Source organism: Gadus macrocephalus, chromosome 21, assembly GCF_031168955.1.
Source record: "Gadus macrocephalus chromosome 21, ASM3116895v1".
Classification (NCBI taxonomy): Eukaryota; Metazoa; Chordata; class Actinopteri; order Gadiformes; family Gadidae; genus Gadus; species Gadus macrocephalus.
Genome location: NC_082402.1, coordinates 8,543,639 through 8,564,842, shown reverse-complemented (window position 1 = coordinate 8,564,842; position 21,204 = coordinate 8,543,639). Strand labels below are relative to the sequence as shown.

General features: G+C 46.2%; 2 protein-coding genes across 3 annotated transcripts; both read left to right on the top strand.

Annotated features, from left to right (window-relative positions):
• Positions 1-6,031: 6,031 nt before the first annotated feature.
• LOC132449455 (14-3-3 protein beta/alpha-like) lies at positions 6,032-7,919 on the top strand. Its single transcript, XM_060041100.1, is given in 5 exon segments — positions 6,032-6,091; positions 6,093-6,195; positions 6,366-6,528; positions 6,906-7,002; positions 7,699-7,919. Coding segments are annotated over 5 exon segments (558 nt in total). The 5' UTR covers positions 6,032-6,046; the 3' UTR covers positions 7,849-7,919.
• A 121-nt stretch (positions 7,920-8,040) lies between these two features.
• Positions 8,041-20,704, top strand: adam17b (ADAM metallopeptidase domain 17b). 2 transcript variants are annotated; one of them, XM_060041099.1, is made up of 18 exons: positions 8,041-9,835; positions 10,361-10,499; positions 10,865-10,998; positions 11,579-11,667; positions 12,389-12,566; positions 13,007-13,137; positions 13,429-13,515; positions 13,678-13,770; positions 14,659-14,803; positions 15,117-15,211; positions 15,297-15,452; positions 15,826-16,025; positions 16,306-16,409; positions 16,619-16,753; positions 17,153-17,283; positions 17,942-18,109; positions 18,616-18,672; positions 18,759-20,704. In XM_060041099.1, the coding sequence occupies exons 1-18, from the start codon at positions 9,748-9,750 to the stop codon at positions 19,182-19,184; spliced, it is 2,556 nt and encodes an 851-aa protein (XP_059897082.1). In that variant the 5' UTR covers positions 8,041-9,747; the 3' UTR covers positions 19,185-20,704. The 2 variants fall into 2 exon arrangements, with proteins under 2 accessions (XP_059897082.1, XP_059897081.1); XM_060041098.1 differs by having other exon boundaries at positions 13,678-13,788.
• Positions 20,705-21,204: the final 500 nt, after the last annotated feature.

The window sequence follows — 21,204 nt, the reverse complement described above, 5'->3', positions numbered from 1 at the left end:
CAGGGATGATCCGGGTTGTTAGCCTTGTTGCTTGCTGTTTGGTTTTGGCGTTTCCATTTAGCCTCTTTTTTTACAAGGGTCTTGGTGTAGTGGCTAGCACTAGGCACTAGCCTTGCCCCTTGTGGGACAAAAACCTTTTCTGACTGTACCCCGGAAATGAAGGGCAACAAAAATCTCACCAAAGGTTAGTAGGTAAAGGAATAGCCTAGCAAGGGCCAACTGTTAAGGATCTGGCGGTTTGAAATGAAAGTGTTTGGGTAATTGCTCTGGTATAACGAGTACATGGATTGGTTGTGAGATCTGGTTGTAGTGTAGTGGCAGCAGAGAGGGGAGGTTTTCTAGGTTAAATAAGGCAGAGCAGCAGAAGAACTGGGCCATGGGGCGGTTGGGAGGCTGGCTGGCTCCAAGCCACGTGGATTAATTATCTCTGCTCTCTAACACCATTTCCATTATTTGGCAGTGTGTGTGTGGAGGCATACTTTAAAATCTATTTTTACATAGCTGCGGTAGGAGAAATCAACCCTTTTTTTTTTTTTAATACAAGGAAATGAATAGAGGTTGCAGTGACATCGTTGTCTGATCCAAGATTTACCGTTAGAATGCATTATTTGTTTTGCGTATTTCGTTACAGGAACACTATTGAAATCGGCTTACTGTTGTTCCCCATAAGATGATCTAGCGGCCCCAGTAAAAGATTTACCACTGGTTTCTGAGCAGTGGTAACGGAAGTGTCTTCACAGAGCCTCTGTGCTATTGAATATCAAAGTCGCCGGTCGGGAAGGCATTTGAGGAGAATAAGGCTATGATTCTTTTAAAAATAGACGGTGTACTTTGCGCACAGCGAAGCTGGAGGCCAGCCTGGTGCTGGCTGTTGCGGAGCGTGATGTGCACGTGGATGTTGCCGGAGCCCACCACAGTAGCAGTGGTGTTGTTTGGGGGGGTGGGGTGGGGGGGCAAGGGGCCAGTATCCAGCTGAAAGTCCCCTGGTAAAGAGGAGCTGGAGGCAGTGTGTGATATGTGCTTTCTGCCTGCTCTTTTGTTGAAGAATTGGGGGGTGGGGTTGAGGAGAGAGAACCTGCTCCGACTAACAGTTGGTCGCTCCCTCTCCCTTATCTAGGTGTGCGGGGGGTTATGTAAATGTATGGGATACATGTTCATAAATTCAGTTAGTTTTTTTCTTCTTGCTTTAAATCCTCCTGCCGGGAAGGTGAAGGAGAGAGTGGGTAGCCATGTGGGCGGGCCTTACAAAGCCATTTGAGAGAACCGGTTAAGCTGTCAGTCAAGGTTGAAACCAGTTTGAGGTCCTCTTTGAGGTCTGGAGAAAGCCCTTGCAATTGCAGTATTATGCAATTTACGAACTGGGCGTCACTGGTGCCATTTTCGCCATGCATACGAATCAAAAGCGATGCACAATTAGGACGTGTTTCGCATCACCCAGCAGTGATCGTTCCGCCAGATAGGGGCATGGCTCAGCTTCCACCACAGACTTGCTCTACAAGTTACTTGTGTGTAGCAAGGTAATTTTTTTCCGCCATTGGTGCTGCAAAGGAGAACGAAAGAGATTGAGATGGCCACTTGAATATGTGCAGTTCACCAACAAACAGGAACATCTCGCAGCTAGATTCGTCAGTTTCCTGCATTCTTATCAAACAACCTATAATAAAGCTTCACTTCACAAAATATAAAAGAAGTTTACTGGCAATATATGCCATTTCTCTTCCCTGAAATCAAATGAGTTATACCCGAGTCTACAGTCAAATTTTAAAGCAACAGAACAATGTTAATAACTCAAAGGGCAAACATGGCCATGAAGATGATTCATGTATTAGTCAGAATCCCTGCATGGTTCACATGACAACTCGTTCATGTGAAAGCTTATGTCGCAGTTCAGTCTCATTGGAAACCGGGTGCGGTTTCCTTTTTGGTGAATGCAGCCTGTCATTTAACGGGACATTTTTAAAGAGGAACACAAAACAGATCGGTGCTGTGCAAATACAGCAAATGATTTTCTCACCACTACCTGTCTTGCCAAGGAATTCCTATTGCGAGCAGCAGCTTGCCAGGGAAGAGGCCCTAGGCAGCTCGTCCTTCTGGTTGGATTGGTTCTGGGTTGGTTCTGGCCCAGATCCTCACTACACACTACCTCCACAGGAGCCACTAATGCTGCTTCAAACCAGCCTTCTCTACGGCTGCTCAAGCCTAGGCCAGTCCTGGCCCCAAGTGAACTATGATTGTGTTGGCTGGCATGCATGTGAGGAACGTGTATGGACACGCACATAACTGCTTGTTAAGTGGAAGTTTCTATACAGCAGAAGCTCTGAATTTAAGAGGATTAAATTTTTAAGCATGCCAAGTACCAACAAGCATAATTTCCTTTCAGAGACTGCCCACTACAACCACAGTTTCTGCAATCACTGTCTGCCATTGGGAGCTGAAAGTACTTGGTACAAGAATGGGCATCAATATTCAGTTCAGGGGAAGTAAACCGAAAACCGAATACAGGACGTACATTAGTTCTGACTATTATCTATTCTCGCGTGTACCTTTTTATAGGATCGGAGGGGTGTGGGTGCTGCGGGCGGAGGAAGAAGAGATGTTTATGCGTGGCTGTGTGGACAGCTCTGCTTCATGTACGTTTGGGGTCTTCATGCTTTGGGTGTCAAGGAGTCAGGCGCTGATATTGGGGAGTCATGGGGCTGATAATGGGGAGTCATGGGGCTGATAATGGGGAGTCATGGGGCTGATAATGGGGAGTCATGGGGCTGATAATGGGGAGTCATGGGGCTGATAATGGGGAGTCATGGGGCTGATAATGGGGAGTCATGGGGCTGATAATGGGGAGTCATGGGGCTGATAATGGGGAGTCATGGGGCTGATAATGGGGAGTCATGGGGCTGATAATGGGGAGTCATGGGGCTGATAATGGGGAGTCATGGGGCTGATAATGGGGAGTCATGGGGCTGATAATGGGAGTCATGGGGCTGATAATGGGGAGTCAGGGGCCGGAACCACCCAGAGCTACGGGTTGGAATGCAATGTCTAGAGGGAGAAGGGGGTGGTTTGGGTCATAAATGCTGTAGAAGTGTTTGTTTGAATTCCCTGGACACCAGATGGGTGTTGTTTGTCGTGTTGGAACAAAACAGTTGCCAGTAAATCCCCAAATAATTTCCGAGGTTAACAGGGAAGCGTTCCGCTTGTGATTCAACACAGCCAGACGGACTCCCTTTACACTAGGTTGTGTAACAGTAAATGTTTTATACGACATTTACTATCGGTGGGTGTGGTATGCCACAGTAGGCACTGAATCTATAACAGAACTTCCCCAATTCACGTTCCACCATTGCTTCAGCACCATGACATGAAATACATTCCAGGGCTGTGATGACGCGTTGTGGTGTTGGTTGCTATGAGTTTGTGTGTGTTGCGCTGGGTGCTGATGGGAGGGGGGGGGGGGGGGGGGGGTGGGGGGGTGTTTATGTACACGCGGCTTCAGCCAGCTTTCTGGCCCAGGTGTGTTTTGGGTGTGAAAGCAAATGCAGCCCCTTCCTGTGAACCCTGGACCCTTCAATCCACCCACCCACCATCAGTGAACACTTCCTGGGCAGTCTGTTAGCTTATCGTGCTTTTACAAATTGTATAGCAGACAGCATTGTTGAAGACTTCACTCTAATTAGTCAATAACCTTTAAAGGTTATGGGTTATTTCTCAATGACTGCCACACCTGCGACCGGGTGTGGCAAACAAAATGCTCAAGGCGCCTCAGATGAATGTTACAATTCAGCTGCTTAAGTCAATAAGAAAACAAACGTTGTATATGAAAGTCAAGTACTCCAAGTCTGGCCTGGGCCCGCATCACCACCCTGGTCGTTCATTATAGGCCAATGACGGGAAAGCCAGGGCAAGGTTTATTCCTTACATAAATCCTTCCCCGTCAAATGGCATCAGGGTTAAGCCACGCCTTGATAGTGTTTCCTGCCGCCTGTGTTTCGACTCACGCATGCATCCAGAAACAACAAGCAGGCCAGCTCACCCATCTCGTCCATCTATGGCATAGAATCTAGATGGTATGCACTCTAGCTGCCCCCCAGGCCATCTGTCTGCCTAGTAGAGTGCGTTTTGATGCGGAAAAAAGGGGGGGGGGGGGGTTGGGTGAGTGAGTGGGGAGAAAGGCTGGGATTACATAACTAAAGTGTTTTTATGGTAGCTTCCCCACTACCTCCACCATCACTAGAAGGGCCAGTAAGAGGAAGGGATTGGATAACGGTTACTCTCTGTTGTCTCTTTGAGTACCCCAACCACCCAAACAGGAAGTCCTCTCTCGTTTCCTTTTTAGAAAGAATAGCATCTCTTTCGTTTCTGCTGTGGTGCGTTGGGTTCGCTTTGATTCGTGCAGGAGTGACACGGTTTGGAGGCTGCCCTATTTTGTGCGGCTATTTAAAGTATATGGCACATACTATTGGGTACAACACTTTCTCTTACTGATTGCTTTCGGTTTGGATTTCTTTTACAATGACATTGATGATTGCCACTACCAGTAGATGATGCATTAGATAGTAGATGGGGCATTTACATTGAATCATTAATTAACTCTTTCATTATACAAAGCAACTTACAATTGGAGTCCGTGAACAGACAATCAAAGCATTCAATCAAAATTGGGTTAGGTTAATGGGCCTTATTGCCTAGTTTTAGAAATACCACAGAGAGTAGCCACAGCCTACACAGACATATCTAGGTGTCTGGTGATGGGTCACAGATCCCTCGAGGACACGGTAGGATCTGCTCTGCAGGACCTTCACGGGCCCTCACCACTTCCCTCTCTGGCATTCCTCACAAGACACTCTGCCCCCGGCACCTCTGCCTCTGTAAACTTCCCGCTCTGCTTTCACATTTCACTCGCATTGCAGCAGCAGAACAATCCCTCTGGCCCCACTTCCTGAAGCGCCTCTATTAATGCCCACTGCCGGTCAGAGTGGGAGATTGGAAGCTACTTGAAGCTGCTGTAACACTCCCTCCCTCCCTGTAACGCTCCCTCCCTCCCTCCCTGTAACGCTCCCCTCCCTCTCTGTAACACTCCTCCCTCCCTGTAACGCTCCTCCCTCCCTCCCCTCCCTCCTGTAACGCTCCCTCCCTCCCTCCCTGTAAACGCTCCCCTCCCTCCCTCCCTGTAACGCTCCCTCCCTCCCTCCCTCCCCCACTCCTCCCGATGCCTCCCCTTGTCCTCTGTAACGCTCCCTTCCCTGGCCCTCCTCGCTTGTAACTCCTCTCTCTGTAACCCTCCCTCCCTCTCTGTAACCCTCCCTCCCTCTCTGTAACCCTCCCTCCCTCTCTGTAACCCTCCCTCCCTCTCTGTAACCCTCCCTCCCTCTCTGTAACCCTCCCTCCCTCTCTGTAACCCTCCCTCCCTCCCTGTAACGCTCCCTCCCTCCCTCCCTGTAACGCTCCCTCCCTCCCTCCCTGTAACGCTCCCTCCCATCCCTCTCTGTAACCCTCCCTCCCTCTCTGTAACCCTCCCTCCCTCTCTGTAACCCTCCCTCCCTCTCTGTAACCCTCCCTCCCTCTCTGTAACCCTCCCTCCCTCTCTCTGTAACGCTCCCTCCCTCCCTCTCTGTAACCCTCCCTCCCTCCCTGTAACACGCCCTCCCCCCTGTTACTTGTCCTCCCTCCCTCCCTGTTACGCACCCTCCCTCCCTCCCTCCCTGTTACGTGTCCTCTCTCCCTCCTCTCCAACACACCCTCCTCCCTGCACACTTCCTCCCTCCTGATGTTGTTCAGCCATTTTGAAGTGTTGCATTCACGCACTTGTGAGGGTTCTAAGATAATGCTGTGTGCAAGCATGTGATTGACAGGCAAGATGGATACCCTGAACCAATTGGGGAAGAGATGCCCTGATTGTCAGGTACAAGCCAGGAGTGGTTTAAAATCGACCACCGACCTTTGACATTGAGCATGTCACTCCCTTATAGCGGATGGATGGCTATGCCATTTCTAGCAACGTCCGATTCTGTTGTGGTTTAAAAACTTCACTTTTTTAAGCTGGTTCTCAATGCTCTGTGTCTCCCAGGAACTGCTGGACAAATATCTCATCAACCAACTGCCGACTCTGCCAACGCAGAAAGCAGGTGTTCTACCTGAAGATGAAGGGCGACTACTTCAGATACCTGGCCGAGGTCGAGTCTGAAGACGCAAAGCAAGGTGAGAGAAATACAGTCCTACTTCCACCGCCAATGCACCTTTGACGCCACACCAACAGACTGAACCATTTTGAGGTCACACGGGGGCCAAATTATTTTGGTCCTTCACTCAATGGCAGAAAAACACTTGGTTTCCCAAAAACAAGTAACTGTGTGCGTGTGTCCCTGCAGAGACGATAAGCCAGTCCCAGGCAGCCTACCAGAGTGCGTTGGACATCAGCACTAAGGAAATGACGTCCACCCACCCCATCCGGCTGGGCCTGGCCCTCAACTTCTCCGTCTTCTATTACGAGATCCTCAACGCCCCAGACAAGGCCTGCACCCTGGCCAAAAAAGGTGAGGGGCACGTAATCCATGGATCCAACTAAATATAAAGGGGCAGTTGTTGCACAACACTGTTTCTATGAACGTTAGTCCCAGCGCATGCAGCTGTACATGCACATTCATAGTTGGTCTCTTAAGGCCTAAACACGCTCTGGTAACAGCAGCACCTAACCGACTGAACCGGTGGTCTGCAACATCAGCCGGTGCCATGGTTGCAGAGCCGTGACACGTACATGTCGCTCAAATCAAAGGTGGGAAGGCGATGCAGTCGGCCGTGATGGCTAGGAAAAGAGTTGTAGACGGGGGTTGCTTGTATTAGCAAATAGCTGCACGCTAAGTAATGGTAGCGTTTCTATGTGGTTGACTGAGTGTTGTTTTGTGCCTGGAGGCGTTTGACGATGCCATCACGGAGCTGGACAGCCTGGCCGAGGACACCTATAAGGACAGCACCCTGATCATGCAACTCCTCCGAGACAACCTGACGGTGAGGCTGCTTGTCTGCCGTATGACGCTTATCCACCCAGTAACATTAGCCTCCTGAGGACATCCAGATATTCCCGCTTGCGTTCGCAGTGTGTGTCTGGCTTCGGCTGGGAAGCTATCGATTTCCAAATATGGGAGCAGCCTAACATTGTTGAAAGAACACCATGCAAATAACTTTTCACCCTTCAATTATTGTTTATATTGTGAAATAAACCGTATTTTTTGCTCCATCGATTACTGCGCTTCCCTCGAGTGCAACAATTGATTGATAAATTCTGCAGAACGTGACCTCTAAAGTTCAGGATGGTCTCACGAGGCTACAGTAACATAGCTGTGATATGAGACGTATACATGTCATACAACAGTGGTGTTCAAGTGCTTATTGTGAAGATGGAATAATTCAGTAAGCTAGTGCACACTTTTATCCAAAACGACGGACAGTCAATACAGAGACAGATAGGCCAATCCCATTTCTACCCCTTACCCCTGCTCCTTCCCCCTCCCCCTTGTTTTGAAGGGGTAAGGGGAAGGGGTAAGGGAAGGCGTAAGGGGTAGAAATGGGATTGGGCCATAATGAAGAGGCAGGTTGGGTTGAGGCAGTACCTTTGCGCTTTAGCAACCAGGGCTAGCCTAATCCTAACCCTATCCTTGCCTTCATACCCCATATCATAACGTCCTGTGTTTTTGTTGTTTACAGCTATGGACGGCTGACAACACTGACAACACGGCAGAAGAGGGTGAGCCGGCGAGGGAGAGAACTAAAGCACCCCCTAGCGGTCTCCGTGGAGAACTACAAGAGAAAAATCTTTTTACACTTCTTCATTCCTTATTGTTCCACTTGACATGATAATGGTTCCAAATGTCAGTTGTAGACACCGGCCTCTGCATCTTCAAATTTAAAAGATTTATATTCTGGAAGACTCTTGGCTCTTTTCGTTTTAGGGGGGGGGGGGGGGGGGGGGGGGGGGGGGGGGGAGTATAATATATATATATATATATATATATATATATATATATATATATATATATATATATATATATATATATATATATATATATGTGTCATGTTTGCCATTCCTGAGTTTTCCGTGTATTTCGGCACTTCCCCTTGCAGTAGATAATAGTGGTATTAATAGCTTAATCCATAACTGAGAATTATATATTGGTGTGTGTGGGTGTGTATGTTGAGGTTACTTTGGTGCGCTTTCATGGGAATATGAACAGTGGAGCGGCAAAACATTGCGTTCTGTGTATAAAACTGACACGTGTACGTGCTTTGTGACTATAGGAACAAACAGGACCCCAACAACATACATTTTATAAACCCCAGTGGTAGCGAATAACGCTCTGCTTTCAGCAAGCGCATTTACAGAGAACGCAGACACTTGAAATTCAGCATGTCCAGAAAATGGGGACCCTTTGAAGATCAAAAAACAAGAGGTGATAGGAGACCAACATGCATGCCTGGTTTTGTTTTTCTCCTGTTTTTAATTAAAGCTGACGTGGAAGCCAGTTACATTAGCGCCATCCCAGTCGTTCAGCTCTGTAGTCATTAAAGGGCTTGTGCACGTGAAACGCTGTTTGGTTCGCCTGGTGATTGGATCCAAATCACTTTTGGTTGTTGGGTTTGTTTTTTGTTTACTTTTTTTCTTTTGCTTATATTTGATTGTAGTTCCTCAAGCATTGTGAAAATGTCTCATGTCACACTCATGTAATATGAAATAAAAACATTTTATAAATCATGTGGAAAATGTGGAATATCTTTCAATCAATGATTTACAGCTGAATAAATTCGAGACCTATCGTTCAACTCTTAACGAAAATAGTAGGGTTCCATGAAGCAAAATCATTAAATTATAATTGTCTGCTGGTGTTAAGAGGGAGTCTGGGACAATGGAGTAGTTTTAGGATCCAACGGTCCGAACAAACATCGGGCAGAACCTTTTTATTATAGCGGCCATAGAGTGGTTCGTCGCTCCTGTTGCCGCCCATATCAGTCGGCGACTGTACATTCCGACCCTTGGCTCTAACAACCAGCCTTCTGGCGCCTCATCACAGCGTCTGCCAATTTAACGGCTAAATAAAGAACCGTTGGCATCATAACACAAAACATTTATCCCCATACTTATTAGTTGACTGGTACATCGAGTACACCCCCATGCCAAACCACTCTGTGTCTCAATTTCTTCGAAAAGTGATGGTTTTTGCCGATCATTTACATATTCTTTTTGAGACCGAGTGAATCAGAGAAGGATTCGGACATGAGGGATTAGGATGAGGATCAACTCGGAAATTAAATATAGATCGCCGCAGTCGCGCAGATGTCGCACAGTTTCAAATCACTGTGCTTAAATAGGCCCGGCTACTCTTACGTAAGACTATATACGATTATTTTCTCCATGTCCAGTGATATCGGTGGATAACTGTTTGAAGAAGGCACCGTTTCCATCACTTGCTGTATGTTTTTTCCACCAGTCTCTTTTCCACTAGTTGGCTTCCGGGTGTGTGGGACGTGCGGCTCGTTTTCTCCAGCTCCGCATGCCTCAACACAACAAAGGTTTCCATCACGGCGCTACTATTTCTTACTTTTATGTATGAAGTGTATAGACTCCTCATGGGTGGAAAAAGCTTCATTTTCAATGTATAGATCCAGGGGAAATCCCATTTCGCCTGTCGTGAGTTTAGATTAGACATTTCCATTCTGTGAGGATTGCCTACCGTTCGCGTTAGTTGAGCTCCGGAAAATATGGAACAACTTTTGTTACTAACAATTTCTGTGGTTTTAACGGCGGGTGCCAGGACACCGCCGGCCATTGACAACTACAGTGAATATAGTGAGTATTCAAGCAAACTGTCAACAACCATGAGGACAAGGAGAATTATCCAATGGGTTGGACGTGTCCATACTTTAGTGCAAGTTTTTCAAGTATTGCCATTGCAGATTTTAAGTATGTTAGACATAATATATGTGATAATATATATAATAATAATAATAATCTAATGGTATAATTGTTCAAATGAAAGTTATTGTATTAAGTCGCATTATTATAATGATGAAAGATTTGGTGAGAGAGGGAGAGTTTGGGAGAGAATATGCGGGAATGCAAGGCCAAATTCTATTTCTCTCAGCCATAGGCCATGTATTCAAAACCATATTTGCAACCAAGCCTTTGACTGTATGTGTTGGTGTATATTTTGGCATGGAGTGCACTATGGTCTACTGACTGACCACTGTCTGCTATGACAATTCATATATTAAACTCAGTCAGTGGAAACAAATTACATCACTAGGAGGAGGAGGACGAGGAGGAGGAGGTGGATAATAATAAGCAGTACTTCTATGTTTCCCCTGGCCACAGCCACCTTACGCGCAGTGCTGACAGACTTCGACGTGTTGCCTCTCTCTGGCGTCCAGGCCCACTCAGTCCGCCGCCGCGACACTCGGACACAGACAACAACACACCTGGAGCGGCTCATCAGCTTCAATGCCCTGCACAGGTAGACCGGACAACGCTTGTGTGCAAGACGGCTGATAACTAGGCTACTACCGGTACTTAGCCACTCCGCATATGCTTGCATCCAAATCGACTTAAAGCAGGTATAAGTGAGGCAACTTGCTCGTGGTAGGTTCCTAAAGGTAAACTGTGTGTGAACATTAGGGTTCAGGGCAAGAAGCTTTTCAGATGGAAGTCAAACACCCTAACTACTACACAATACTGCCTTATTACACATGCATTAACGTACTGTCCTACTCATCCACTACAAAGTTGCCTGGACACCAGAGATACTGTCCCATGATCATCAATGGATCGCACCATTATTGGACTGTACCATTGATACAGACTACCACACCCTTTCTCCAGGCATTTCAAGCTGTACCTGCGGACCAACACAGAGCTCTTCACAGAGGACTTTAAGGTTGTTGTCATCGACAGTGATGGCCAGGAGAAAGGCTATGAGGTCAACAGACAGAACTACTTCACGGGACATGTCATTGGTAAGGATCTGTGTCACTCAGAGGGTTCATCCAATCAGGTGTAACAAGGAGGGGCTTTGAGCAAGACAACTAGCCGTTCCTTATATGCTTGTTTGACGCAGTTGGTGTGTGAATGTAAAAAATTTTAGGCATTCATTGTAAAGCACTTTCAGTGGGGGTTAGAGAATAACAATAGGCGAATGGAACACATTTACACCATTGTTATTTGTCAAAGTGTGCTTGGGAAGAAAAGTGCAATTTAAATGCAGTTCTATAAGTAAGTGAGTATAAAAAAATAGGTAAGTGACGATATGATAGGGCTAGATAATGAACCCCGGACGGAAGTGCTGTATTAGTAATAGGAATAAAGAGATGCAGAAATGAAAATGAAAAATAAAAGCGATATATAATAAAATATCTATCGACACATTATGAGAAGCAACCATGTGACTGGTTTACTGGGAACAGACCCTCCAGTGTTCAGTCTGTCAACATCTCACAAAGGGTTGGCTTAGCAAGCTATCCTGAAATGATAGCGGCACTGGAAATGACATTAGCGGACCTGCGCTGCCCTATTAACCTAGAGGCGTTCCACTTTCAGGGGAGGAGAACTCTCGGGTCCAGGCCCATATGGATGGAGATGAGTTCTCAGCCCGCATTATGACCCACGACGCAGAATACAACCTGGAGGTACCACTTGACCTGCACCACACCACCACACATTTTTATAGTCATGTGGTAGCATATTATACAGTGTATATATTTATATATATATGTATTATGTGTAGCAGTGGTTCTCAAACTAATTTTACGAATGTACCCCTAAGATATTTTTTCAGCCAGGTACCCCTATCACCAGCAAAAAAAAAATGTATGGAGGGAAATAATTATATGTAAATTCATTTGTGTATTTTACTTTGTGAAAAAAAGATAATTGTATAGGTTCTGCAGCGTTTAAATTTAGTAACCACTTCATAACCAATATTAAATCTAAAATGATTAAAAAAAATTCCCTGCCCCCTGCAATCCTCATAATCTTTGTACCTATACCCCCGTTTGAGAATAATAATTATCCAAATAAAACTGAAACACCGGTATTTGGTATAGTATTTGCATACTTCCAGGCTTTTGGGTGTTTTTGTGAGACTGCGCCAACTATTGATGCTATAATATTGTGGCAGGACAACAAAGTGTAGCGGCTGTAGTGGTGTGGGCTCCCCGCCTAAAGGTACTCGATTCTATCCCAGGAAGCGCTGTACTATCATCCAATTATTATCTCCTCTCTAATCGTTTACTCTCATCCTGTCTACTCCCTCGCTCATCTCCCCTCCTTCCTCCCTCCTCTCCTCTCCTCCCCTCTCTCCTCTCCTCTCTCTTCTACACCTCCCCCCATCTCCCCTCTCACTCTCAGCCTCTGTGGAGGTTCACCAGAGCGCCTCCAGACGGCCGTCTGCTGGTATATCGCTCGGAGGACATCAGGAATATCAGCAGGCTGGCCCGGCCCAACGTCTGCGGCTACGTGCACCCCGACCCCGGGCACCTGCTGCCTGACGACATGGGGGCGACCCTGGGGGCCAAGCAGGAAGAGGGTACTGACGGTTTTTGACTTCTCTCGTTTCTTTCAGGAAGGTTCATAAAAACACAATGTCGATTATGTATGAAGAAACTTTAGACCTCATGTTTAGGTTTATCTAATTGATAGGGTGACGGGTGGTCTAGAGGTTAGGCGGTTTGACTCCCAGCTGAAAGGTTATAGATTCAATCTGCTATCATGTCCTCAGTCTACCTGTGTAGGCAACCTTGAGCCAGACCCCTGCTATTCCTGCTCATGAATAACATGTTTCTAAAAACCTATATTACTTTTACTGTCTGTTATTTGACTTGATACTTAATGGTTAAGCTCCTTGAGAAAGCCAAGGAATTTCTGTCGACGTCGTATAAAATCACCCGCTTTACGACGCTTTGGGATTAGCTAATACTGATCAACCCGGTCAGTGTGTAATCTCTGATGACCCCTTGTGACCGGCAGAGGCCGGCGGCAGAGAGAAAAGGCAGGTGTACGACCACACGAAGAACACCTGTCCCCTGCTTTTGGTGGCTGACCACCGGTTCTTCGAGAACATGGGCCGCAGTGAGGAGAGCACCACCCTCAACTACCTGGTCAGCCTCACACGCCTGGGCTCACACACACCTGTCAGATAAACAAATCTGTTACACCACCCTGTACTAACTGGTCAGCTAGACAGACACCTGGTCTCACACATAGTCCCACATCCACCTCAGATACACACACACCACAACACACACACACACACAACACACATACATACACACACACACACACACAAATCCACAACAGGAAAACCACTTGTGAGCAATAGATCATATATCTTGTTTAAACCCCTCTCTCTGTCCCATCTCTGTCTCCTCTACCCTCTGGAACTGGTATAGATCGAGCTTATTGATCGGGTGGATGACATCTACAGGAACACATCCTGGGACGAAGAGTTCAAAGGTTATGGCGTTCAGATTCAACAGGTGATGATCCTCTTAAGTACATTCCATTAATAATAACTTAATAACCATAGCATAGATCCTGTTAAATGTGTCTACTAAACTAAAATACAATGGCACTGTTGTTGTACCAAAAGGCAGGATGGATAGACCTAGGTAATGGCTATTTATCTGTCCCTGTTCCAGATTATCATCGAGAAGGCTCCCACCTCAGTCCCCCATGGAGGGGCCCACTTCAACATGAAAGGCAGCCCAACGACTGGCAAGGGCGTCTGGGACGTCAAGAGACTGCTGGAGGTAAGACACCAACTACCAAGGCCACCTTCAAACCAACAGATCGATTGATGTTGAGATGGACAGATAGGTGGATGTAGAGATGAGAGATAGTGGGATGAACATGTGATAGATGGATGGAGAGATGGGAGATAGTGGGATGAACATGTGATAGATGGATGGAGAGATGGGAGATAGAGGGATGAACATGTGATAGATGGATGGAGAGGTGAGAGATAGTGGGATGAACATGTGATAGATGGATGGAGAGGTGAGAGATAGAGGGATGAACATGTGATAGATGGATGGAGAGGTGAGAGATAGAGGGATGAACATGTGATAGATGGATGGAGAGGTGAGAGATAGAGGGATGAACATGTGATAGATGGATGGAGAGGTGAGAGATAGAGCGATGAACATGTGATAGATGGATGGAGAGGTGAGAGATAGAGAGATGTGAGAGATGAACAAAGTGAATTTGAAGAAATAGATTATCATCTGGAGGTAAAGCACAAACTCGGCCCTGACATACTACGAAAGGAAGGACTGGTAGATAGGCAGAATGTCAAGAAATAACCGTTTTGCCGTTTTGAGAGATATGTACTTAAGTTAGCAGCTAGCCCATCTAGCACTGGCCAGTCCCTTCTGGTAATACACCTTTGTACCTCAAGAGGTCACCGTCACTGCAGCGTCCAGTCTGGCCACAGTCCAACATGGGAGGATGAGAGTAGTGCTGCCCACGGCTGCACTACCTCAATAGCTGCACCCTATTGGTTTGAAGGGTGTGGGACTAATTCAGACAAATCTTAAAGTCTGCTCCTTTAAAGATAGATGATTCAGTTTGGTTCCTGGGGCTGAAGCCTATGCTGTGTGTGTGCTTGTTGGTCCTAACAGCAGTTCAGTCAGGACATAGCGGAAAAGGCCTCCCAGGTGTGTCTGGCTCACCTGTTCACCTACCAGGACTTTGACGAGGGCACCCTGGGCCTGGCCTACGTCGCCCCCGCTAAGACTGGCGTTCCTGGAGGACTCTGCTCCGAGAGTAAGACCCAGCTGTTTCTGATCCAGTGTGGATTTAAGTTCATTATACTGTAGGTATGTAGGTGGGTATAGGCAGTGGTGTAGCTGTGTAATACTTTGTATTTTTATCTGTACTTTACTGTGATTTATAACTGTTAAGCACTTGCTCTACAGCTATTATTAATTAATAGTAGTAACACATTTGTATTATTATTTATTTAATAAAGATGTTTTATTTGAATGTTCTTGTTAAATTATTATTATTTATGATTGAATAATAATGATTGATTATAACCATGGTCTTAAACGTTCCTGTGTGTGTGTTGCTCTATCAGAATGCCCACCGTCTCCGTCCAGTGGGCACAGAGCGATCTACCTCAACACCGGACTGACCAGCACCAAGAACTATGGGAAAACCATCCTCACCAAGGTAGGCGGGGAGGACAACCCATCCAGCCACCGTCCTCCCTCGGCGAGGCCCAGTAGTGACGTTGTCCCCAACCCCCTCCCGGCAGGAGGCGGACCTGGTGACCACCCACGAGCTGGGCCATAACTTCGGGGCGGAACACGACCAGGACAACACCCCAGAGGGATGCGCCCCAAGTGAGGACCAGGGGGGGAAGTACGTCATGTACCCCATCGCCGTCAGTGGGGACCACGTCAACAACAAGGTACGCACCTCAATATAGATATGCTTTTTATGGACATTTCTTATTCATATTTTCATACTTCGGAGATTTCCTATCATTGGCAAATCGTCAGAATGCATTTGTTTCAAAAGCAGTGTTGATATTTTGTAGTTGTGGTGACAGCAGTGGTTGGGATTGGATGGTGGTGTGTGTGTCAAGGCAGTTAAAATCATAAATATGCCCCATCAATCAAAGTCCATTGGTCATTAACGGCTCCAACATTCACCCAGTCTCGTCCTGATATCCTGTTTTACTTTGAGATGCATTCTTCAAGTTTATTCTCTCTGTCTTTAAAGGCTTGAGTTGAATTGTTATCCCGCTGTTGTATCAGAGGAGTGACCTTGTGTCTCCCCAGCTGTTCTCCGAGTGCAGCAGGCGGTCCATCGTGAAGCGTCTGAGGCTGAGGGCGCCGACCTGCTTCAAGGAGCGCAACAGCAACGTCTGCGGGAACTCCCGGGTGGAGCAGGGCGAGGAGTGCGACCCCGGCCTGCTGCACATCAACAAGGACCACTGCTGCACCTCCGAATGCAAACTGAGGCCCACTGCCCAGTGCAGGTGAGCCAGGCAGCATGATGAGCACAGGAACTGTCCAGTGATGGTGGCTTGCGGAGGAGCTCTTTATAGATGCAATGCCCTGGGTTCGATTCCAGGTGGTAACGAGTTTATCTGCTTCTTCTTCCAAGCGTCCAAGTTTGTGTGGATTTTTACCAGGGGTTGCAGCAGTTTCCTCTATCATTCAAGAGTCATGCACGCTTAACCTATTACGAGAAATTAAATGGCAAAGTCCAAACTCCTGCAGAGATCAAGCAGATCAACTGTGTTTCTTGCTGTGTAGTGACAGGAACAGCGCCTGCTGCAATGACTGTCACTTTGAAGCGGAGGGCAAGGTTTGCCAGGAACCCATCGACGCCACATGCAAGGGAAACTCCTACTGCACAGGTCGGTTCCCTTGTTATCCTGACCACCAGCGTTAGCTAGTTCTAATGATGAGTGTACTATCAATGTACCATTTCTAAGTTTGTACCAACTGCCCTTGTCCATTTGGCGCATGTGAGCACTTTTCACTGCAGGAACATCCATTCAATGGCCTGATTAGCTGTCGTCCTGGGCTAGTCTTCAACTTCCTGTCTCTTGTTTCCTGACCACAGGGAACAGCAGCGAGTGTCCCCCACCTGAGAACGCTCCGGACAAGACGTTGTGTCTGGACAACGGAGAGTGTGCGGACGGGCAGTGTGTTCCCTTCTGCGAGGCGGTGCTCAGCCTGCAGTCCTGCGCCTGTAACGGTACTACGCCCCCTCCTCTCCGGGGAACAGAACAGCTCCACCCAGGTTGAGCTAGCTAGAACTTATAGAGCACGGCATTTACAACTGCAGGGGTTAAGGAGGTGGTGCTCAGAATGGTCGCACCCAGGGTGTTGTGAACTAGTGAGTGGATGGAATACTCTTCAAGTTGTTGTACCTATTGTGTGTGTTAACTTTGATGTAAAGTGTGTATGTTTATAGCCGGAGCAATTTATGGCCCTTACTAAGATGATGATTTCTACAGTTCCTGTAGAAAACACCCGTCTTCGGTGTTCACTATTTGGTATCATGTGAAATCAAATCTCACTATTCAGTGGAGTGTATTAGGCTCCTTTGGGAATAGAGTTGGGCATGAAGCTGGCGTCTTCTTCTCTCCCCCAGAAACCAACTCTTCCTGTAAGACGTGTTGTCGGAATCTGCGGGGAGTGTGCGCCCCCTACCAGGACGAAACCGGCAGTTTCCAGTTCCTGCGTAAAGGGAAACCATGCACCGTGGGATTCTGTGACGGAGCGGTAAGATACGTCTCGTGTCAGAGTATATAAAATGATCAGGGTCAATGCTTTAGATTTAGTTTGACATTTCTTGTCTAGCTTAGTATTTTACATTTATATTTCGGGCATTTTATCCAAAGCGACTTGCAATAAGTACATTTCTCAGAAGAAAGTGAAACAATATATTGCTTTCGGTACAATAAGTATGTTCATAGTACCAAGTGCCAAGCACTAACAATCGCTACGTTAATAAGATGCTACACAACTAAGTACTATAACTAAGTACGACATAGAATAAGTGCGTACATTAAGTGCAATGACGTACAACAAACAATTAGTAGGAAGGGTGGAATGGGGGAGTCTAGGTGAACTCTGAACTGGTGAGTCTTGAGTCTTTTGCGGAAGCTGGTGAGCAATGATTTAAAAAAACAAAATTCTGAATAAAAAGAAATGTGCTGTAAGGCAGGATATTCTTTTTCAGAAGTCATTGTGAAGCAGAAAATGTTTAAGATTAGTTATGTTAACGATTACATTTAATACATTATAATTCCATACGTCTACTTGCGTTTCTTTATCCCAATTATGATAGGGGAGAACTTGGATTGGTTGTCATTATTCAGGGTGATCCGGGATTGGTTAGAGCTTCTTCGAGTAGTCTCTTCTCTGTGCTGTTTTCCAGGGGAAGTGTATGAAGCAAGTACAGGACGTGATCGAGCGTCTTTGGGACTTCATCGACAAGCTGGACATCAACACGTTTGGCAAGTTCCTGGCGGACAACATCGTGGGCTCGGTGGTGGGCTTCTCCCTCATCTTCTGGGTCCCTCTCAGCATCCTGGTCCACTGTGTGGTGAGTGGGGACTTAGTATCCGGCCTCGACCTGGTTCGTTGTAATTTTACAGATGCTTTTATACAAAGGGGCCGACGGTAATTCGAGATTCATGTCATTAAAGAAAAGGAGGAGTGCTGGGGAATCTTGCTCATGGAGGCCTTGATGTAGGTTATGGATATCAGGGAATCAAACCCAAGCTGACCTTCAGGCAAAGAGTCGGAACATCCTAACTATTATACTATCCTGTAAACCGTTCTTCCATATGTATTAGTGGTTCTTGTCTTGGAAAGATTAACCATCTTCCGTCTATTATTGACCCTCTTTGTTCTCATGATTAAGTACCTTGATTTTCCGGGGTGTTTCTTGTTGTCCTTGAGAGGTTCTTAGGGTGAGGTCGGTGTTGATGAGGTCCTGTGAAGCCTTTTGAGACCTTCATTGTGATTAAGGGCAATGCCAATACCTGACACTAAAGAATTCCCTTTCACGGGCGCTCTTCCTGACTGCGGCATCGTGTTTCTCCCTAGGACAAGAAGCTCGACCGGCAGTTTGAGCAGAACACCAAGACCATGTTCTTCCCCAGTGTGAGTATGATCTTCCGTTCTTCTTAACCTTTGACCTTTGGACCGAAGCAGTGTGTCCTGACCATCTGACCCCGCTATGTCTCCAGAACGCAGAGCTCCTGAGCAGCCTGGAGCCAGCCACCATGCAGATCTTCAAACCCCTTCACCCCTCCTCCGGATACCGCTTCTACCCTCCCTCGGGACCCCTACAGACCAGCACCCCCCCCTTTTCAAGCCCCGCCCTTTTCCTGCCTCCCAGCCAATCGCACCCTCAGTCGCTCTCCGGCCCTGGACTAGCCCCGTTGGACAGCCCCAACGTCATGGCAACCATCCAGGAAGACCCGTCTCTGGATCCCCACCTGGAGCAGGATGTGCTGGAGAAGGCCTTCTCTAGGGGGGTGGGGGGGCACATGGGGGCGGCCCGCTCGTTTGAGGACCTGACGGGGCACGCCCTGACCGGACGCAGCGACAAGGCCCAGTCCTTCAGGCTGCAGCGGCAGAGACGCATCAACAGCAAGGAGACCGAGTGCTGAGGCAGAGAGCTGGGGCACCTGGGAAAACGGTTCTTTGGGAATAGTGTTAAGGAGTCCGTACACGTTGTTATTATTTTTTTTCACGGTTAATTTGGACGGCAGAGATTGTAACGCCAAATTGTCAACGTGGGAGGATTTTTATCTATTTTCTTATTTTTCTATTTAGAAAAAAAAGAACAATCGCACATTTGAATCAATTTAACATTCAGACCCTGTAACCAGTGTTAATATTTTATAATCCCAATCCGGTATCAGACATATTGTCCAATTTTATTGGATTTCACCAGTGTCACAGAAATGGTTTTCTATAAAATGTTATAACACGTTACATACGCATAAGAAATTACATAGTGGAAATCAAAGCCATATATCTTAATCTAGCAACTGAATAGAATCCCAGTGTGTTAGTGTGAGCCCTTGGTAGCACAGATTTACACATAATGCCATATGCCTATAATTATGCCCATTAAACTGGGTTAAAAGGCATACCGCTTGGTTCGTTTTAACAGAAGCCTGGTCAGCATTACAGAGAGAATCAGTTCGCTAGACATGCTTGAATACCAAAGAAAGGATTTTGAGGATACAACTGACTAAGCTTTATTTTGAAGGAAAAATCACTGGAATTCCTACTGTCTTGATAATGTTATCCGTGGTACCATTTTCAGGTTCAATTAATCTGTGTTCCCTTTGTGGTACTATTTAGTAATTTAGCAGATGCTTCAATCCTGATCATCTTACTTAGTTTCAACACATGTTTCTAAGTGAATAGGGGGTAAGGCATGAAGGTGGACATTAGGGTTTAAACCCAGAGACCTTCTGCTTGGAAGCCACAATCCTAACCACAAGCTAATCCTGCCACGTTTTGGGATTGTTTAAAGAGTCTAAGAATTGTATGTGGCTGCACTACAATACTAAAAGCATTTGAATGCTTCAAACTACTTCTTTAAGGCCATATGGCGAACACTACGCTATGGAGAAGTTGGCTGTTAGCACTTTTCACACTTTATTATTATTTTTGTAGTATTTTAATTGTACTCATACTGATAAATATGGTTTACACATTGTGGGCAAATTGTAAATGTTGTGTTCACATGTCATGTTACATGATGACATCATGTCTTAAGGTCTGTTCATATGATAAAGCCTACGTGTCATTTATTCACCTCCATGCGGTCTATGACAATACTTAGCGACAGTCCCCTTGTTGTTGTGATGCGGGTCAGAGTGCTATTATACCAACCACCACAGGTCATTGGAGTGATAAAAGCTGTTAGCATAGTAATGTCTGTCCTTGACTGTGATGGCTGCCATTTGTTATCTACTCATTCCCCTGCCCTGACCCACCAATGTAGCTGTAACCTTGTGGTTTTCAACACATGATCTTATGGTTTGATGTATTTCATCCTAATCTTTCAGTCATCGAGTATAGAACTCTAAATTGGTGGCAGGGGTTGTCGTATCGTAAACAACTTTTTTTTTTGCAATATTCTTTTTAATAAATCGGATGTGGTTGTATGTTAGTGTATAGTATTTGTGTGTCAATAGGGAAAATTATAAGCATCAAGAACATTTTTTGGTTGTATATGAGAAGGTTGAATAATCTCCTGATGCAAGCTTCCACTAAATAGCTCATCTATATATTCAAAACTGTACACAACATACTACACTCTACAATGGTAAGGATTGGTTGTGCCATTGAAGGATGGAAATATCTGGATATATCAGCCTATTTTCAGATAACTTGGGCTCTGGTGCTGATGCAAACATACTCTTTTCAAATTGGTCTAGCTTTGAGTCATCTCTGCAGCCTTGATCTGCAAAACGGGCTGCAATGTCAATGTATTTCCTCTAAAGTGCTTGTTTTTGCCATTGACCGGCTCAGATTATTATTATATGTTTCTGAAAACTTTATGGAAAGGATTATTTTGCCTAGAGCGGTGGTACCCAACCTTTGAGGAGTTGTACCACAAATTTGTTATTAAGACTTTCCGCAGACAACCTCATATGCAAACCGTAAAAC